General features: G+C 41.1%; 1 protein-coding gene across 5 annotated transcripts in view; it reads right to left on the bottom strand.

Annotated features, from left to right (window-relative positions):
- Nucleotides 1-21,966, bottom strand: part of GALNT17 (polypeptide N-acetylgalactosaminyltransferase 17) — a 285,432-nt gene that overhangs the window by 74,998 nt on the left and 188,468 nt on the right. For all 5 annotated transcript variants that reach the window (XM_039508488.1, XM_039508489.1, XM_039508490.1 and 2 more), the window contains one exon: nucleotides 10,585-10,702. In XM_039508488.1, coding sequence (XP_039364422.1) covers nucleotides 10,585-10,702 — 118 coding nt within the window. The remainder of the gene's footprint in view (nucleotides 1-10,584; nucleotides 10,703-21,966) is intronic.

Genomic DNA, 21,966 nt, shown 5'->3' with positions numbered 1-21,966 from the left:
GAAGTTTTCTCTGATTCATCCCCAGACTGAAGATCTTGCAGGTGGAATTTCAAGCAGATCAGTTTCGTTCTGGCAAAGTGAGGGTTGGGTGGGTAAAAATCGCACATCGTGCTAATTACTTTCTCTTCACGAAAACAACAAGGAGTCCGGTGGCACCTTAAAGACTAACATGTGCATCTGAAGAAGTGAGGTTTTTTACCCACGAAAGCTTATGCCCAAATTAATCTGTTAGTCTTTAAGGTGCCACCGGACTCCTTGTTGTTTTTGTGGACTAACAGAGTTACCCCCTGATACTTGTCCCTTCATGCACTCACAGGCCTAATCAAACCTTATTAATAAATTAGATGTTTTTCAGCCTTATATTTTTCAGAGCAATCAATGTAACAATATAGCATAACAGATCTCCCACTATCCCACTCAGCGGATGGCAGCCTGTGGACAACAAGCTGCAGAATGTCTTGTAAAATCAGCAGACATGACAGTCACGGGAACTATACTGCAAAGTGCTGACAGGCAAGGTGCTAAAGAAAGAATTTCAGGTACAGTCCTGCCATCAGATATTCCTGTCTGTAGCCTGATTTACTATTTTAGTCCAATGAATTTCAGGTATTGTCCTGCCATCTGGTATCCATATTTGTACTCAGGGTTCAGAGAGATGAAAATCAAACATAAAGCTCAAGCCAAGTACATTTAGAATGACAACAAACAATGCATATCGCTCAGCCAAAAGGGGACATTTTATAGTAGGTGTCTGTGTATTTGGCGAGTACTAAGGTATTATAAAAACAACATGCAACCAAACCTGGGCTATTTTAAGGCTCTGGTGACAAGTACCAAGCATTCAGACTTTTCTTTCAGAAGATTAAAACCACAGCTGAGTATTTATTTATCTAAGCTTCTTATAAGGCCCCCATTTCCGTAGTACCCGAGTGCCAGACTATATTAATGTGTTTATCCTCACTAGACCGTGAGGTAGGGCAATGCTATTCTGCCCATTTTACAGATGGGGACCCCTGGCACAGAAAGACTAAGTGACTTGCCCAGGATCATATAGTAAGCCCATGGCAGAGCAGGGAATTGAACCTGGGGTTCCCATGGCCCAGGTTAGCACCTTAAATACGAAACCATCCTTCCTCTATTCACTCATGCACAGAACATCACGGAGCAGATTCTCTGCCCTATTCCTCTCCCTTTGCGCCACCTATGTGGCACAAATGGCCAGAGACTTGCTGCAACTTGGTACCACATGAAATTTGATTAAAAAACTAAAACAGTATAAAATTAACATGGCACATCTTAGAAGGATTAAAAACTGGCTAACTGATGGGTCTTAATATATAATTGTAAATGGGGAATCATCATCAAGCGTGTGTGTTTCCAGTGGGATCCTGCGGGGGGTTGTTTCTTGGCCCTATGCTATTTATCATTTTTATCAATGACCTGGAGCAAAAAATGAAATCACCACAGTCAACCTTTGCAGATGACACAAAAATTGGGGGAGTGGACAAATAATGAAGGGGACAGGTCACTGATTCAGAGCAATTTGGATCACTGTGTAAACTTGGCACAAGCAAACAATATTCATTTTAATATGGCTAAATGTAAATGTACACACCTAGGAACAAAGAATGCAGGCCACATTTACAGAATGGGGGACTCTCTCCGGGGAAGCAGTGACTCTGAAATAGATTTGGGGGTCATGGTGGATAATCAGCTGAACATGAGCTACCAATGTGACACTATGGCTAAAAGAACTAGTGCAATCCTGAGATGCATAAAGAGGGGAACCTTGAACAGGAGTAAAGGGGTTATTTTACTCCTGTGTTTGGCACTGGTGCAACCGCTGCTAGAATACTGGGTCCGGTTCTAATGCCCACAATTCAAGAAGGATGTTGATGAATAGGAGAGAGTTTAGACAAGAACCATGAAAATGATTAAAGGATTAGAAAACCTGCCTTATAGCGACAGACTCAAAGAACTCAATCTATTTCAGTTACCAAAGAGAAGATTAAGGGGGGACTTGATTACAGTTTATAAGTATCTATATGGGGAATAAATATTTAATAACGGGCTCCTCGAAATAGACGAGCAAAAGCTAACACAAACCAGTGGCTTGCAGCTAAAGCTATACAAATTCAGACTGGAAATAAAACATACATTTTTTACAGTGAGGGTAATTAACCATTGGAGCAATTTGCTAAGGGTTGTGGTGGTGGATTCTCTATCACTGACAATTTTAAAATCAAGGTTGGATGTTTTCCTAAAAGATCTGCTCTAGGAATTATTTGGGGTAAGTTCTCTGGTCTGTGTTATACAGGAGGTCAGACAATATGATCATAGTTGTCCCTTCTGGCCTTGGAGTATATGAACTCTCGAGCTAGCGTACAGGAACTCAATGGAAGCTGAGAGATTCAGATGCTTTCAAAAAGCCAGCCAAAATACTTTATTTTATTCTTAGTGAAGAGTGGTAGATGACATTAATTTTATGCAAAACATACAGAGAAAAAAAATTGATTTTCTAAATACAGAAATCCATGAGCTCCTCTGTGCTAAAAAGGAAACTAAATATATATTTTGTTTCTAAGGCCCTGATTCTGCAAACACTTAAGCGTGAGAGTAATTTTACTCATATAAATTCAATGAGACTATTTGTGGGTAAAATTTACCCTGAGCACAGGGCCCACCCTGGACTTATGTACCATTGAAGTGCCACTTTGAGAACTTATGTGGGAGTTAAGGGGTGCACAGTCCTTGCGCCCTCTGCACAGGGATGAATTTCACCCCCTAATTATAAAGTTACTAATGTGTGTGAATGGTTGTGGAATTAGAGCCTAAATAATTATTAATAAAATAACAACCATCCCAAAATGTTTGATTCCACCCTCTTGCATGTATTACCTGGAGCCAACTCTCAAAATTCACTACCCTTATTGAGACCAGTCCTCCACTAGCACATATGAATGTGCAAATGAGTTCACGGTTACCTCTTTTGCATGCACAACTGCACATTTGGATGCGCACATTTGAGATTGACTTGAGACATTTAGGTGACTAGTTAGGAAAACTCAGGGCTTGGCTACACTTGCGAGTTACAGCACATTGAAGCAGCCCCGGGTGCCCTAGCTCACTACCCGTCCACACTGACGGCACGTAGAGCTCTCTGACTCCAGGGCTAGAGCGCTCCTGGTACTCCACCTCAATGAGAAGATTAACACTTGGTGCGCATTGGCTGAAACGCCCGGGTGTCAGTGTGAATGAGTGTTGCATTACTGCGCTTTGATCAGCCTCCGGAAACGTCCCATAATTCCCTTAAGTCAAGTGGCCACTCTTGTCATTGTTTTGGAATCACTGCAGCCATGCCAATATGCCCTTTGAAAGCTCTGTTTCTGACAGCCAGCTGCTTATCTGCTCCAAGACAAAGCAGCCATTACTGTGGAATGCTGTGTGTGCGAGAGAGAGGTGAGGGGGAGTGGGGGTCTGTTGCTGTCTGAACTTACAAGACAGCATGCTGACATGCTCTCAGCCCCTCTAATACCCACTCTCTCCCCCCACATACACACAACACACTCCCTGTCACACTCCACCCCACCCCCTCATTTGAAAAGCACGTTGCAGCCACTTGCATGCTGGGATAGCTACAACAATGCACTGCTCTCTGTGGCCGTTGCAAGAGCTGCTAATGTGGCCATGCCAGTGCGCTTGCAGCTGTCAGTGTGGATAGATTGCAGCACTTTCCCTACTGCGCTCTCCGAAGGTGGGTTTAACTCAAAGCGCTCTACATCTGCAAGTGTGGCCAAGCCCTCAGCCTTTGAAATGAGAATGCACCTTTTTCTCCTCTAAAAAAAGAAATAGATAAAAATAAATGACCAAACCCAAACTACAATAGATTAAACATTCACGTAAAACAAAGACCGAGTCATCCACCAAGCCTCAAAGAAATCCTCGAATTGTACTTTTCTTAATTAAATCTGTGACTGATTCCTACTACACAAATAAGGTGTGGCATGGATCAGCTAATAAGCATTCTGAGTTAATTGTCTTCATCAAGTGATGATTCGTACAAATGATACTATCAAAGGAGTAATAAATATCCTTATTGATTAATCTCTGAAAGACAGTTTAAATGAGTTTAATTAGCAATGCATGACATTGCTGAAAACAACCTTGTAACCCATCCCCAGGGCTTGAAATGATGGCAACACACACAAAATAAACCTTTGTTCAAAACAAACATCATATATAGTTTCCTGGGGCATCTCAGTAAGTCCCTGTGACCAACCGTGAAAATCCATACAACCCTCACACACAAAGAAACAGTGTGATGCATATTAAAAGCAAATGGTTTCCTTGCAGTTCAAACATTCACTAAAAACCATATCCACAAACACTTTTCATTTAAAAAACAAAACAAAAGTGGGAGTGCAAGTTTTCTGAATAGATTTTTTTGCTGAAGTTTGCAAATGCAGAAGGGGCATTGTTACAGCTCCAGGAACCTGGATAAAGCCCAGCCACTATCCAGACCCAGTGTGTAGCACTCCTCGTGAGAGCTGGTACCTGTTATCCAGCTGCCTATGCCCATAGCTTAAACGCACCCTCTCCCACAATCCCACCAGAATCCCTTCCAATTTACTGGTTAAGTCTCTCAAAAGGCACATTTTGCCTAACGCATATAACACCGAGTTTGCACAGAATTCTAATACCCTTGCTCTTTCACCTAACAACTAAGCACAAGAAAGTACAGATCATTTAGAAAACAATAAGCCGCCTAAATGCAATGACCACCACTAGCTCATTCCCATTCCCTTGGGAGTCCCTGGGGGCAAGCAGGCAGGGTTCCCTGCCTCAACAAGCTTCTACATGCTGGGCTGCTTCTCCCTCATATTGAGCTGGAGAAAAATGGTCCCCTGAGTAAAGCAGCTCCTGCCCTTCTTTAGCTTTTATCCCCCTTTGTGGGGTGACATCCTGCTCAGCCGCCGCAGGTGACTTACGGTAATTGCCAAGGCGACCTCTCCTCTGATAGACCAATTCTCCTGGTTAAAAGCCTGTCTATTTTTAGAGCTATTCCATTTCAATAGGAGTGCACTTTAAGTCAACAACCCTCTTTTCTTATACCTTTGTCACCAGCCTTTGGAATTTCAATTCAACATGAACGCAAACAGACACCGGAGGAGGCAAAGGGGGCTGCACATTCAAAAATGGCGCTTGCACCTTGATAAAACTGCAAAGTGTTCATCATCATACACAGAATTCATAAGTTATACAGACAGATTCCCCAGATCCTCACTGGCATGGAGAAAAGTCTGTGCGTGTGGAGGAGACTGGTTATTTGAGGGAACTGGGTAATGCGTTATAGATTCTCACAGGCCTATATCACTAAATGGACTAAAGCTGTCTTCATTAAGCAATGAATGGAAAACTCATACTAATTTGTCATATTGCTGGCCACCTCAGGAAAGAAGCTACCAGAGCAAATGTCCCTCTCACCACTAGAGGTAATAGCAGTACTGTGGCAGATAAAAGAGTTTTGATAGCACATTTTTGATGTTGGGAAATTGGATTTGTGATGAAACTTTTCATGAGAAGTATGTGCTTAAGTCCTTTCCTGCACCGAGGCCGGAACTGCATACATAATATACAACCTTGACATTGGTAAAGGCCCAAATCTACCTCTGAAGTCAAGGGGCGTCCTGAGACCACATTCAAGGGCTTTATATTAGTGAAGTGAAAATGTCTGCAGAGTTCAAAAGCTGACGCACTCTTACAACTGCCCTTCGCTCAGACATCTAAGGCTTTGATATTCTCCAGCCACAGCAGGTAGCGCTTGTGACCAACTCTGCTGTTGTGGAATAACCGTGAAGGGCAGAACTTTGATAAAAAATAGCCTGCTGTGGAAGGTATTTGTTGCTAACTCTAGGGAATGCTGTTCAAATATACAGGCCTGGCATGCGGCAAATGTGGTAAGACCTAGCACTGGGATAAATCAATGGCCAGGAATAGCTTGACATAAATAAATAAATAAATAAATAAATAAATACATGCTGTTGAAAACATCTCCGTTGAAATATTACCCTGAACTTCTTTGCCTAGTGGACACCACCATTTTCTCTACCAAGAACAGGCTGACAGCGATTTTATTCTTTCGGGTTTTTTTAGTGCTGCCTCAGGATATGAAGTAATCGACTTTAGGGACAGAGAGAGAGACTAAGCACAAGATGTGAACTCCTTCTAGAGTCACTGTAGAGATAAAAGGAATGACAGTAATACAAAGAACAATCTGTACTCCATGCCAGGGCCAGGTTTACCCTGCACGCAGAACAAGAAATTGCCTAGGGCAGGAAGAAATTAGAGGCAGCAAAATGTTTAGTGGGTTTATTATTATTTGAGTGACTACAGGGTAGGAGGATGTTTTCTACTTTGTAGAGGGCAGCAAAAACCCTAGTGCCAGGGTTATCTGCAGCTCTAACCATGGATAACTTTTTTGTCAGAGTGAACCACTTAACTAATCTGTCAATGCTCTCATTTGAACTAATTAGTAACAGCAAGTAAATAGATAGATTTCTTTTATTGCATTTTATAGCCATATGTACTGTACATATAACTGGACATATTTATAAATCAGATTATCATAAAGTACACACTCTTTTAAAATATAGGACGAGATAAAACCTTATTTTTTTACTGTTATCTTTTTTTTGTTGTTGTGTATTTGGTTGTCATGGGTTTTGTTACTATGGCAACTGAGTTAGACTATTAAGGGATAGCTCAGCCGGTTTCAACCGGCTGAGCTATCCCTTAATAGTCTAACTCAGTTGCCATAGTAACAAAACCCTACAAAACCCATGACAACCAAATACACAACATTTTTAGATCACCTTCATTTGATTGTACCATAGAACAGCGTTTCTCAAATGTGGCCACCATGGCTGCATGCGGCCACCAGGCGCTTTTCTTGCGGACACAGTCTCCTGGGCAGTGATGGGGGAGAGGGGAAAAGCAGTGCCCCCTCCCCTGAGGCCGCCAGCAGGGGAGACACAAATGCTGGAGGAACAGGCTGCTAGTGAGTTCCCCACCTTCCCTGGGGTGGTGGGCAACAGGCTCCAGCCCTGGGCTCACCCCCATCCATTCTCCCTTGGCCGCCACTGCCTCCCCCATCCATTCTCCCCATTGCCTCTGGCCTCCAATGCCTCCCTACCCACCTCCCCCTCCAGCGCTTAATTTGTCCCTGGGCTTGCCAGGGCTGAGTAAGTCTGCTGCTGTGAAAAGTGACATTTGTATGTTTGTTAACATCACTTTTCACAGCAGCAGCTTACTAGCTAGCAAGTCTTTAAAAAAGAAACCAGAAAAGCAAAATAAACAACAACAACCACCACAAAGACAAGAACACACCCTTAGTTGTGTTTTCTATTCTGTTTAGATCCAGTAAAGAACAGAGACAAGTATACATTATTTTTATTATTGAGTGTGCAAAAAAATCTCAACATAAATAAATTGCAATGATTTGGACAAGTATATGTGCATATTTAGTTGTCTTTCCTAAACTTAATTAAGAATTTTAGTTAAAATTGTCAGAGCGGCCACCAGCAAGAGTTGGTGGCTGCACTCTGAGGCCACCAAAACATTTGTTGTGAGAACCCCTACCATAGTATGTTTAACTGATGTTTTTGCTGGATGTCTGAAGTGGTGGGCTTTATTTCTCCTTTGGTCTATTGTCTAATTTTTGTACTTTAAAACAAATGTATACATGCACCCAGGAACATGTGATGGGTTTTTTAGTAATAGAAATATTAAACTATATTAAAATACAGCATGATTTTCAGAAAGAGGGTGGAACTTGCATCATCACCAAAGAGAAAACCATTATCTTCTGACTTGTAAACGGAGTCACTTTTGAGCTGAGAGGCATTGAGACAGAGTAAACAAAGAACCACACAATTACTTTTTGACAACTGCCACACTTTAAAATTATTCAGCAACCAATCAAACATTTCATATTAAGATAAACTTTAGCAATGGTTTCTGAGGATTAATAGGTCTTATAAGCATATTATAGATGGTTGTAAGCCAGAGTTTAAAACAATTTATTGGTAGGTTGGATGCTATAACAATCTATAATTAATGAACCATTTATTAAAATGTCAGTTAATTATTTATTAACCCTGTATAAACAATTTATAAATGGAACCTTGATATAAAGTGCAAACCAAACCAACTGTGACAAGAGCCACCATTCTATTGAATTTAATAGCAAAATGCCAATCATCTTCACTGTGAGCAAGACTGGGCCCAAATGGTGTAAGCTTTACATGAAGGCCAATATTTTCAAAAGCGACTAGCAGTTTTATTTACCTGCAGTTTTGGATGCCCAACTTCAGACACCTTAAGGGAGGCTGATTTTCAGAGGGGACGTGCCCAGCACCGTTTGAAAAGCAGGCCTTTTAAAAAATGTCATAAGTTTGAGCCCCACATGTTTATACACCCAAAACCACTAATTACTTTTGAAAATCTTGGCCAGAGTGTGTATATATAATGTGTGTGCGCGCACATGTATACATATGGGGAAAAAAAAAAGATTAGGATGGGGTGGTGGGAATTTTCAAAACTTTCAAGTAGAGATATTCTAGCTAAACTTTTAATAGATCCACAATGTAAAAAAAAAATATTACATCTCTGATCATTGCTTGTACTTGCAACAACTATCTGACTTTTCTAGCAATCTCCATTGAAATCCTCTAAGACTAAACAGATGGGTTGAATTATTAACTAGGAGAAGAATAGTTTTACTAAATACTATACCATCTCTGTCAATCGCTGAATGATAGCAACACAAAAACACGAAACAAACAAATGAAGGTGGTTACAAGAGAGTTTGATACTTCTAGACCAAGGGCATCAATTGCATGCTCATGGTGCAATAATTACCCCATAAGGAGTGGAATTGTGTGGCATATTTAAGGCTTTTATCTTCTATTCCCTTGTTTAAATGAGATTTCTATTCCCCACACCCAATAAATACAGATTTTATAAGTTGCTTTTGATTGTCTAGCAAAGCAAATATCATCTGGAAAATCTATGAAATAAACAATGACTTTTCATTTTTTACAACAGCACTAATTCAATTTTTCAGTTATGAGCAAGTTTCAAGTCTCTCCCACTATCAGCTCCTTAATCTAACCAATAGTATGTTCTAAACCCAGGCTAGATTGGATCTCCATAGACTCTGCCACTGCAAGTTTGTTTGCAAGCATTGAAATCTTTTGTCTATGAACCACTTTGTGATATATTATGGATAGGACCAAATTCACGGTGCATTTTGGTCAATTTAACGGGTCATGGGATTTTAAAAATAATAAATTTCATTATCTCAGCTATTTAAATCTGAACTTTCATGGTGTTGCAATCATAGGGGTCCCATAAAGAAATTGTGTGTGGGGAGGGGTGGGGTCGCAAGGTTATTGTAGGGGGGGTTGCGATACTACTACCCCTACTTCTGCGCTGCTGCTGACAGCGGTGCTGCCTTCAGAGCTGGGCAGCTGGAGAGTGGCGGTTGCGGGCCGGGAGTCCAGCTCTGTAGGCAGCAGCACAGAAGGGTGGCATGGTATGATATTGCCATCCTTACTTCTGCCTTGCTGCTGGCGGGGCGTTGCCTTCAGAGCTGGGTGCCTGGCCAACAGCCACCACTCTCCGGCCACCCAGCTCTGAAGGCAGCACAAAAATAAGGGTGGCAATTCAGCAACCCCCTTAAAATAATCTTGTGACCCCCAAGCAAGTCCCTTTTGGGTCGGGACCCCCAATTTGAGAAACGCTGGTTTCCCCCATTATATCTGTATAGTATTGGGTAAAAGCACGCAAAAGACCAGATTTTACAGGGGGTGGGAAGACTAGATTTCACGGTCCGTAATGCATTTTTCATGGCTGTGAATTTGGTAGGGCTCTAATTATGGAAACAATCAAATCATTAAACCACATCTAATATCTTTATAGTAATGAATTGAAGTTGCACTAGAAGACATTGTGAGCAGGAGTTTCTTGTGTAGTTTATTGTGGCAGTTACTGAAAATACGCCTATTGATATATCATAATTAAAGTGGGTTACACCAGTTTATACATGCACTTTATTATGTGGCTGTTAAATGTCTGTAAAAGATGTTTTAGCATTCAAATCGTGCTTGTGGTATTCACAATGAGTAGCCCCAACACCTTCCATGAGACTATTTCTGTGAGACACACAAGCATGATATTTTCTTTGACAGTGGATTTGATATTTCGCATATCTATAATTTGTTATCATGAACTGATGCTAGAGACCTGATCCAAAGCCCACTTAAATAACTGGAAATGCTGCCTTTGGTTTTAGCAGCCTTTGCTCTATATCCAAATGTTGGGGGACAGGAGAAAATATATACTCCTAATAAGTAACTAAATGTTTTCTGGACTCTTTCTTTAAGGTGCCACTGAAAGTATCATGTGCTTGATTGTAATGCAGATTCTAATTGATTTGGGTCTTTAAAAAAGATACTTGTGTATGTGTTTTTAAAAAATACAATTTCAAGAAAAATTGCACAGAACAGTAACAATTTCACAAACCTTGATTCCAAGCTCTATGTTCTCTCCTCCATATACATCCATCCCAGGATCCAGAAGACCTATTTCTCCAAAGAACTTCCTATTCACAACAAACGAACAGCCGATCATGGCAGGTGTCCTGCAGGAAGAGGGAAAAAAAATCAATAGAAACCGCATTATCAGCGATGCAAAATTTGTAGTTGTCATTTTCCTTTTTTTTTTTTTTTAATAAAGGACTGTAGATTTATTTAATCAATGGAAGTTACCCAATACCTAAAATAAGGCCTGATCCTGATGCCATTGGAGTCTTTGGAAAGCTCCTATTGACTTCAGTGAGGCCTGCACTGGGTAGTGCCACCAGCTTCCCAATAGTAAGCACTATGCTTGTAGAATTGGAACATTATTTGGGAGATATTATTTTGCCACTGAAGTAAGACTGCACAAAATTCAACTGCTAAACTCCCTATATACATTAAAGGGAGCCAGGGAAGTTCTGTGGTTAAGGCACTGAACTTAGCTCAGCCACAGACTTCCTGGGTGACCTTGGGCAAGTTACTTAATGTCTCTGTGCCTCAGTTCCCCATTGGTAGAGTAGGAATACTACTACTACATTCCACTCTCCCTTTTTTCTCTTGTCTATTTAGAACGTAAGCTCTCCAGGATAGCAATTCTTTTTTTGCTATGTATTTGCACAATGACTAATCAAATGGGGCCCTGATCGTGGGTGGGATCTGCAGGGTGATATAAATTATAACAAAAATAATATAATTCCAGAGAAGGAAATATGCCTCACTAATGAACAACAACAACAATCATGTGGCAGAAGCAAATTCATTAAAAACATTGGACAAAAGATTTGACTCCAGAATCCTGCAAAAGTTCTTGCTCTCTAATTGATGAAGCAAATTTATTACTCTCAGCCTCTGGAAGGCCAGCCAAGCTCAAGGTATCCATTAAGAGAAAAGGATGAAGAAAAATGAGTGTGTGTCAGGGACTGATATTAACATATGCACAAAATGATATAGAAGAAATACAGTCCCACTGGATATTTTCCTAATAGCTATAAAACATTAAGGGCATTCATAGGTAGGTGTATTTACTACTGGTGCCAGTTTTCTTTCTTCTTCAATAACTAGGATAGAACAACTGTAAATATTGTTTGAAAACACTGGGGCAGATCTTCAGCTGATGTAGATGGTTCACCGGAAAAAAGAGAACTATTCTGATTTATGCCAGCTGAGGATATGGGCATGGTTGAACAGAACCCCATTCTGAAAATTATGATTTACCACACAGCATGTGGCTTAAAACAACTAGATTGTTATGCTCTTACTACTTTGGGGTTTGCAAATCTGTTGTGGTTGTGGTATATGGAAAGTTGAATCCTCTGGGATATTTTCCACTGTAAAATGGAATAATAAAAGACACTCCTTCTCCCTCCCCATCTAATCTAGACTTTGATCCTAGCTGTAGCAGCAAAGCCTGGACCGCTTATGGATATCAGCAAGGAAAAAATCAAACATGACTGTAGTATTTAGGGGTGCAGAAGAGTCACCAAAGCACCTCAGTCTTAAATTATTCCCATACACAAACAGAGCTCTGTCCCCAGTATCCTTTGGGGTCAGGAAATAAGCCTAGTATTTAAGAAGTGGTATTGCCCTCACTAGGGTGAAATTCAACATTGAACAGAGGGACAGCACAAGCCTATGCAGCAGTTAACTCCTACTTAAGCCCCATGACTAAGCGCATAGGCCTTGGGTTGCACAGGGAAGACTTTCATCCCTTAATGCAAATTCTATCATATATGATCATTAGAAAACTCACTGTATTTCCCCATGAGCACATGTTGTTTCCTATAAGGCAGTCTGGTCTTGTGGTAGAAGCCAGGCAGTAGCAGTCAGGAAGTCTGGCTTCTATTTCTGGCTCGACCACTGATATGCTGTGTCATACTTAACAAACATGCTTTAAATGAGGCAAGTGTCAGAACCTCCACGTGCCTCAGTTTACCAATCTATAGAGTTGCTATTTACAGTACTTCTCTACCTTGCTTAGGGCCAGATAGTGATACTCAGGTTGGATTGTACCTTATACTGTGAGTCATCCCATGGGAGTCAATGGGAGGCAAATACCACTCTACCTGAGTAAAGATATCACTCGTTGATCCATAGATGGTATGACGCCTAATTCATTTTTGTTAATTATCTAAGATCCTTGGATGAAGGGTCCTATGTATTAAGTGCAGATTATTTCTATTATAAGATTTAATCTAGAATCATAGAACAATTAGCATATTACATTGGTAAATACAGGAACTATCAATACTCTACCTTAAATAGACTCTTTTTCAGGCAGCCATCTGATCCTTAGTTTCAATAAGCAGTACAATACTTCATGGTTTGCTCTACTCTAGTACTTAAGAATTCAATTTCATTGCTTTAGCGGTAGCAAGATTATTACCTTTAGCAGAAACAATTCATTTTGTAATGATACTCACATTAGAGATGCCAACATCTAATAGCTCCATTTTCCTGGATTACCATCAGGAATTAAACTAAAGGAAAACTCTCACTTTTTCTGTCACAGAATGTGCACAACCCCTTTTTCTCTCGTGTCTTCTGAACTGGGAAGCTGGCATGGACACTTTGAGTCTGTCTACACAGCAACTAGACTCCTGAGGCTGGCCTGTGCCAACCAACTCAGGCTCACGCTGCGGGTCTGTTTCATGGCTGTATAAACTTCTGGACTCAAGCTGGAGCCTGAGCTCTGGGAGCCTCTCGCCTTGCAGGTTCCTAGAGCCCGGCCTCAAAGCAAGCCCAAAAATCAGCACAGCAATGAAACAGCCCTGCAGCCTGAGCCTGAACTGACTGGCATGGGCTAGTTGCAAGTGTCCAGCTGCTGCGGGATCTAGTTATGGGAGTTCTGGGGCCTTTTGCTTCTACATCAAATTTAGTTTAGGTCATTAGTGACAGAAAGATACTAATTAGTTCTGGTCAAAAATTTTCCAGTGAAACTGTTTATCAATGGAAAATGGTGTTGTTTACAAAACAACATTTTTTGACGAAAAACTGAATGCCTGATAACTGAAATATCTGGATATTGAAATGCTGCTGCAGTGATTCATGGGATAGTTCAGACACCTCATACTCCCTTTCTCCTCAATGGGCAGGGTGAGCAACTGGACTTCACGATGCACTGCCTTCCCACACCCAGAGGAGAAAACATGGTGCATCATGGGAGATGTAGTCCAACCAAGGAGCACAGCCTATGAAGGAGAACAGGGGCATGAGAAACATGAACTACAACTCCCCTAAAGCACCAAATTAGCATTTCAAAATCAAAATATTTTATTTTTTGGTGAAAATATTTCAGATTTTGATACTTTTAATGAAAAAAATCAGTTCCCAGAAGAAACCCCCCAGTTTTTTAACCAGCTTGTGACCACAGACCAGTTCTTAGTGAACAATGGCCCATGTGCACACCTCGTCCCCCACAAATTGTTATCCTTTTTGCCAGTTAAATATTTTAATGACTAAAGCTCTGATCTTGCTAATATTCATGTGCTTAACTTAATGTAATGTGAGTAGTTCCACGGAAATCAATGGGAGTACTCGCAGTGCTTAAAATTAAGCATGTATTCACATCTTTGCAGGATCAAAGCCTCAGGACCTAATCCAATGCTTCCTGAAGTTAGTGGGGAGTCTTTTCAAAGACTATTGGATCAAGCCATAAAGCTCCAATCTAAGCATCCAATAAAGTCAATGGGAGTCTTTCCACTGATCTTTTTGAGCATTAGATCAGACCGTAAATGAACATGAAAACTGAAATTATCCGCTCATCCCTGCTAATGGCCACTCCCTCCAAAGCCAGCTGAGACTCAGGAACAGCGATGAAGCTGTCAGCACTGCTGTGTGTGCATGTTTTCTAGAAAACACGTCCTTTCAGAAACCTTGTGTGTGAGTAATCTGACAGAGCTTTTATAATTTCACCTCCAAATTTTGCTCAACTATATAGCGCTGCATATTCATTTCCGACCAAATGATATCGTTAACATGCAAAACGAGCAAATGGAGCATTCCTGAGCTCCCTTAAGCAATACAAATTAAGCGCTACATTCTTCTTCATAACAATGGTTCCTTATCAAATAAATGAGGGCTCATGTGGCATGTTGGAATTAAAATACAAACTACATTTGATTTAACAGCAAATCCTTCAAAAGAGGTGGACATTTAGAATAACAGAAGACCCATCCACAATGGAATAATAGCCCTAGAAGACTGGATGATAAAGCCCTTCGTTTTCCCTACTCCTTAATTAAAAACATTAGCACAGTTTGTTTTGAAAACACACAGATCAATTCACACTAAATGCATTTTTTATTTGTCCCGATAGCTAATTTTTCTTTAATGTGAAGCGAAAAGTAAATTTGGCAGAAAGAATATTAACAGAGATGATTCATATTTAGAGAAATTATTGGCCTTTTATCCTGAATTCCATGGTTTGTTAGTTTCTTGCTATTATTTCACTTGGCTCTAATACACAAATAAGTAACAAAAGATCAAAAAAAGCTGGCTGAACTATCCTCAGTATAAATCTCTAAATAAAGATAAATAAGAAACAGAGGCAAACATTTATCCTAGTCTATTAAGTGACTTTAATATTCTTCCTTTCTCTGGTGCACAGTTATACTCTAGACTTCTAAACCGTTCTCCTGAATTGAAGAGGAAATATAGTCTAGTTAGTTCTCCTATACAATTAGTACTACACTTAAAGTACAAGTTACACTATGTACACCTCCACCTCGATATAACGCTGTCCTCGGGAGCCAAAAAATCTTACCGCGTTATAGGTGAAACCGCATTATATCGAACTTGCTTTGATCCACTGGAGCAGCCCTGCCCCCCGAGAGCACTGCTTTACAGCATTATATCCAAATTTGTGTTATATCAAGGTAGAGGTGTGTATACCAAGTAAGGGGTTTTGGTTGGATTTGTGTTTAATTTTCATGTCCATACAAGTAAAGGCTGACAATGTAAGAAACCATGATGGGCATGGTCAGAGCCATGACAGTCACATTTAGTGGGCGGAGGCAGAGGGTGTTAGAGCTGGAATCAGGAGTCCATAGTGGGGTGGAACAAGGCCTGAGTAAGAACAAGACAGAGGTGGGAGCAGGAACAGGGCCGAAGCAAGAGCAAGACAGAAGGAGGCTAAGGCTTATAGAGTGTGTTACTGCCGTCAGGCAGGGGGAGAGTTCCAATCCATGAAGCAACATTGAGTAAACTGAGCTACTGTTTCTCCCGCAAGGTTTATATACCTGCCCCGAGGGTCACCAGACCAGCTCCTGGCTTGTGGATTGGCTGGAGCCCAACACAGGAATGCCTCAACAACACATGTGGTTTATTCAGGCTCTAGCTCAGGGATGACTCATCACCTTACAGGCAAGGTTGAAGGAGACATATTGAATATAGCTGGTGTACTTCAGCCTTGGAATCACTCCATGTTTAGCCCTCTAATCCTGAGGCCACAGCAGGCCCCATGGCTGCAACCCAGCCATTCTATTTGGGGTAAATGTGGAAGGTTTGTCTAGAAACACATCCTCTTGCCCTGCTTCTGCCTCATCTCCAACCCTTGCCCATCCCTCCACACCAAACTCAAACAAGCATTTTGATTTTGAGGTTCCAAAACTGTAGGAAATTTGCACCCATTGTCTTTCATTTTTGCCTGTCTCTGCACTTTTGGGTTGCAGCTGGGAGGTATTGCAAAGCTTGTATGGAACCAGGAAAGACTGGAAAAATCATTAAAAAGCCTGTTCTCACAAAATTTCTGGCCCAAATTTGCAAACTCAGGAGGAGATTCAGCTAGTATTGGTAAATATGAATTCCATTCTCAATTACACTGGTGCACTGGGATTACAGTTGGATTTACGATGACTGCATTGCTATTACATCTGGCTTTATATTGAAATGAGAACAGAATCAGGCCCATGTTATCTAGTAAACTTCAGGCAAGTTGTCTAACTTGGTTGTATTAACAAAGTGGCTCCCATGTGGCAGACCACCAATTATTTTCTTCTCCCTAAAGGAAGTCTGTGTTAGAGTTAAGAAAAATAGATTTTATCGACAGCTGGTCTTGGACCAAATTTCCATTGGCTTTCTGTCGTATCTTTGAGTGCCTTTTTTTAAAAAAGAGCATGTATTTATGGGCATGCACTATACATAACCAAAGAGATTTTAAGTTAACTACATCATTGATCAGTCTCCTGTACATCACTGAAACTCTGTTTTTAAACTCAGATCTTTCTAAACCTTCGAGAACAGAAATCAACAAATCTAGAAAACACAAACTTCCCTTTGAGTTTAAGTATTAAAACAGAGTGGATAAACAGTTCAGTCAGTGGCTAACAGTCATCTATACTTGAAAGCTTTCCTGATCTGCTTTGCAGACTATGTATGTACTGTTCTCGCTGCTCAATAGATATGCACAGTATATTGTTATTTATAGTATTTAATTTTCTTTTAGCCATGGACAAAATTAAGGATTTTGTAAACAAATTTGTAATTGTAATTTGTAAACTAATTTGTAAACAAAACTGACTTGTCACTATTGTACATGTGTGTTTCTATGCACGGGGTGCCCCATGCACATAATGTAGAGTTAATAAAGAACTGGGCACATAACATAGGGGTTTATTCCAGGGGATGTGTACTTTTACCACAGTATAGCAGAAATCAAATCCCAGCATGTGGTATTGATGAAAGCTTTTTTCAGTTTATAGCGAGGTTAATATCTTAGCCACAGATGCTTATTCAGTAACTGATAGTAGCCATCTAGCTGCCTATTTCTGCTTGCCTAAAGCAAGGCTATAGAAAAAGAGATCAGTCAGAACAGTTTTCCGGTGTATCCATCACCCCTGAGTACAACAGACTTTCCTCTGAACAAAACTCCTTCAATTAAAAATAAAGAGAGAAGATATTGGTGGAAATAAGTCTCCTGTACCATGGGTGAAACCAGAGTGATGGGGCCATCACTAGGGGTTCTGACAATCTTTAGTTGCCCATCCAAACCTATTGATGGGGAAGTCATTCTGGAAACATCACACAATCTGACTGTCTCATGAGATTTGAGTTCTTTTGGCACTGCACTGGGCTAGGCTAGAAATACCAGGAGGGATAGCTTCTCTCATAGGGTCCATCCACTTCTGCGGTTGGTCAAAACCAATTCAGAAGAAACTAGTTACTACCTCTATTACAACTTGTTGATTTAATGTATCATGTCAAGGACTATAGGAGAGAGGGCTTGTAGATAGAGAAGGTGTACTTTGAACTAGAGTTATGGGCTTCAGGCTTCCTTCACTTGTATGTCAAGGATGTCTTTTCCTTCTTGGAGACTTATATTTAGCAATTCAGTGTCTCAGGCTACTGAATACTTCAATTCATGCTCAGGATGAGACCTTCAGCTTTACTGAATATGTCTGCAGAGCCCTAACTACTTTTGCCAAAGACCATCCCAGCATGCATTGGGCCTGGTTTAAAACCAAGCATGGATTCATCAGGGGTAGCGTTTTGTTTGATTGTTCTGAAATCCTGAACAGGAATTTGTATCTTCCCGGGTTACTATATCATCATTGTTGGAAGTGAAACTCTTACTATGTGCATTTTAAAGATTCAAACGACCTTTTCAATCGGATTTGATTTGGTGTGACTCATGTCCTTTCGCGACTCCCTCCAGCTCCCTAACCAAAATTCTGAATATCAGGAAAGAGACACCCCAAAGAATACAAAACTTCAGTGCATTAATTCGAGCAATTTGAGAAGCTTTCAGTGTGACGACTGCATAGTAGTACACAGGTGTGATTTTGTGATCTGGATCACATGGGAGTCTGCATACTTATGTCATTACAGTCATTTGTGAGTGCTGCCTCTCCAGGAAAAACTCAAATATTCCTTCCACCTGTGACAAAGTTCCTCCTCTATCTTGGTGGGTTCTGCGCTTATTGGTGGATTTGTTCGCCTCAGAGATTCACCATGTGGGTCAGGGAACAGTCCAGAGACCTTCCCATCTGGTAGAACCCACAGTCCAGGTCAATTCATCCTGGGTCTGATCAGAAGTTGAGAGGTTTGGGGGGAACGCAAGCCCGCCCTCTACTCCGGGTTCCAGCCCAGGGACCTGTGGACTGCAGCTGTCTAGAGTGCCTCCTGGAACAGCTGCGCGACAGCTACAACTCCCTGGGCTACTTCCCCATGGCCTCCTCCCAACACCTTCTTTGTCCTCACCACAGGACCTTCCTCCTGGTGTCTGATAATGCTTGTACTTTTCAATCCTCCAGCAATACACCTTCCCACTCTCTGCTCCTAGAGCCTCTTGCTCCCAGCTCCTCGCCTGCATGCTACAAACTGAAGTGAGGTTCTTTTTAAACTCAGGTCCCCTGATTAGCCAGCCTATCCTAATTGATTCTAGCAGTTTCTTCTTAATTGGCTCCAGGTGTCCTAATTAGCCTGCCTGCCTTCATTGGTTCCAGCAAGTTCCTGCTTGTTCTGGAACTGACCCTGTTACCTTACCCAGGGAAAAGGGATCTACTTAATCTGGGACTAATATATCTGCCTTCTAACACTCTCCTGTATCCATCTGGCCTGACCCTGTCACACACCTCATACATGAAGGTATGCAGTTTCACAGACGAGAACCTTCTCTGAGCCTCCCTTCATCAGCTCCATAATGGCTTGGGCAGACACTGGCTAGATTTCATTCATAAGAGTGTAATAAAACGTGTACAGAAGGAATGACAGTTTGGCCCCTGGCAATGTACCTTGGTTAATAGTATCCCCAGGATAGCATTCAAAATAGTTTTTTCTTGAATGATCCTGGCTTCCTTGAGCCAACGACCCTGCTTAATTGACTGTTTCAGAGGAGCTGATTTTCCCACTCTTGCTAAGTGCTAGTATCCGAGAAAAAATAAAAATAAGAGATATCGCATAAGAGAGCTTAGATTTAGTGTCTTTTTTTAAAATTTGCATGCACATAACAAGACTTAAAGAAGCTTTTAATGAAACAGAACCCTTGAAAACGATATATATTGGAAAGTCTGTCAGTTCTACTTATGTATCTGACCTGGTCAGTGTTGTGTAAATGGTTCTATTCCTATCAGTGTGGGATCTTAGGCAAAGTATTTAACCACTCTTTGCCTCTCTTTCCCATCTGTCAAATGAGTGTAATATCTATGGCGAGCCAACATCTATAAAGCACTTTTATGATTCTTGGATTAAAGCTGTTACATTAACTGTAACTATTGTTAACTGTACATTACCTGTAACTATATGTGCCACGCACACAAATGTACTACTTCTGTGATGAGAAAAAAATCAGTAGATCGGACAGTGTGAGCTGTAACCTTATGCTTGAGGAGTCACTCATAGTTTTCCGACTCCAGCACTGCTTTAGCCAACCAGTAACAATGGTGGAGCACATGTTTACATTTTCTATACCCATGGTGTATTAAGATGCAGCAGCTGATGCTGTAGCAAATCTTCTATGAAACTTCCAAGCTTCAGGCATTCAACATAAAATTTCACATCCAACTGCTATCAAGGTCACAGCCTAAGGGCATTTTTTTCCTTATAATTTTTTTTTTTAACAGAACAGTCCCAGCATTTTCCATCACAGACACCCTTAAACACTCACAATTTCCCTGCACACCAACATATTTTTAGGGATTTTTGGCAAGGGTTTTGGTGCAGACATGCTTGCCATAACAGACTTTCAAAATGCCGGAGTACTGCTTGGCATCACATGGAAGGTTATATAGAGGCCCTGATTCTAGTCTATTGCAGTCAGTTAGATTTATAAACTCTGGCCAGAACATCAGGTGGTTTAACTTGTCCAGTGAAGTCAATGCAGCTATGACAATTTACACCAGCTAGGAATCTATCCTTTGTTTTAAAAGGTTTGTAAATTCACAAGGCCGGAGTCCCTGGCATCTTGCTCATGCTGAGTAACTGAACTGAACTGAACACAATTAGGCTCTCTGTGGAGTAAGATACTGCTCCGTCTGAATGAGGATGTTAGACTCTGGCCCATATTTATGTGATAAAACAGATGAAATCTTTGTCTCACCTGACTGCTTTGTATTCTTACTGCTTCTTGTGACTCTCCTTTTATTTAACTTCTCAGGTGCCAATTCTTACTCAATTAATTTTTCTATTGGGCTAACCCGTCACAGGCTACTGTTTGATCTTTTAGATTCTCCCTTTCTTTCCACCTCTTTACTTTTACCTTGTGGATCATGGTCCAGTTTCTAGTAGAAGTCTATTCAAATGCAATAGAACGCAAATACAGAGTAATTAAATTTGACTCCATTTGCCCTGTTAATGGAGTTTGCTAGTAAGCCCTACATACTGATATATCAGTGGCTGCACACAGTAAATTACAACTACAGGTGTCCATGAGTAAAGATGAGCCTCACCCGAAGAGATGCAGCAGCCCCTGCATATAAGGGGGAAAAGGAATTTTGATTAGAGCCCAGGAAAAGGGCTGAAGACAAAGTGAAAGAAGACAGACCTCCAGACAGAGGCTGTGCCCTGTGGAAGAGCTGCGGGAAGAAGATTTGGTTTGGGGTTTATGTTGGAGTTTGAGTAAAACTCTGGAACTGATGTTCTTTTAGATTGAGACAAAGGGTTGAATCTCTGCAATGATCTTGCAGCACTGGGAGCTGATGAATGATTGACACTATGGGGAAACTGAGGCAGAGCTCTGACACAGATTTAAAGATCCCACTACAGATCTGAACCAAGACCCTAGATCCAAAGAGTTCCCAGATCTGAACTTTGCACAGGCATCCTACACCCATCCTAAACCCTAAACAACTGGGCTGTCTATCTGTAATCTTCTCTCCTCAAATGCTCTTAGCTTTGGTCTCTTCATCACCCCTTTCCCAGCTGGCCTTCTACCCTTGATGGAGCACTAACTCCCAGATTTACTTTCCCCGGAGCTTTCCTTCCCAAACAGAGTTACAATAACCAACCCAAAATATTCTTCTTACAAGATTTTCATAAATGGGGGTGAATTTTGTCACCATTCACAACCACTTGATCATATGGACCATTCTCGTCTCTTTCCTCCACCCACTTACACAGCTAGCATACCAGGGAGAACCAGACCTACAATGCCAATTAAAGCAAGCCCCTTAGCAGGAATTATTTGTATCATGCAGTTTGTGCAAGGGGATCCAGGGTTTTATTCCCAGGTCCGTTGCCAATTCTCTGTGTAACCTTAAGCAAGGCATTTCACCGCTCTTTTTCCCATAGTTTTAGTTCCATACTTTGTTGATATGTGGACAAGAGAGGAGCAATGTTGCATCAAATTAATTTAAAGATGTTATGAGTTTGAGGACATCATAACACAACTTGTGTG

The sequence above is a fragment of the Mauremys reevesii genome, linkage group 20 (genome assembly GCF_016161935.1).
Source record: "Mauremys reevesii isolate NIE-2019 linkage group 20, ASM1616193v1, whole genome shotgun sequence".
Classification (NCBI taxonomy): Eukaryota; Metazoa; Chordata; order Testudines; family Geoemydidae; genus Mauremys; species Mauremys reevesii.
This window is presented reverse-complemented; position numbering and strand designations above follow the sequence as displayed.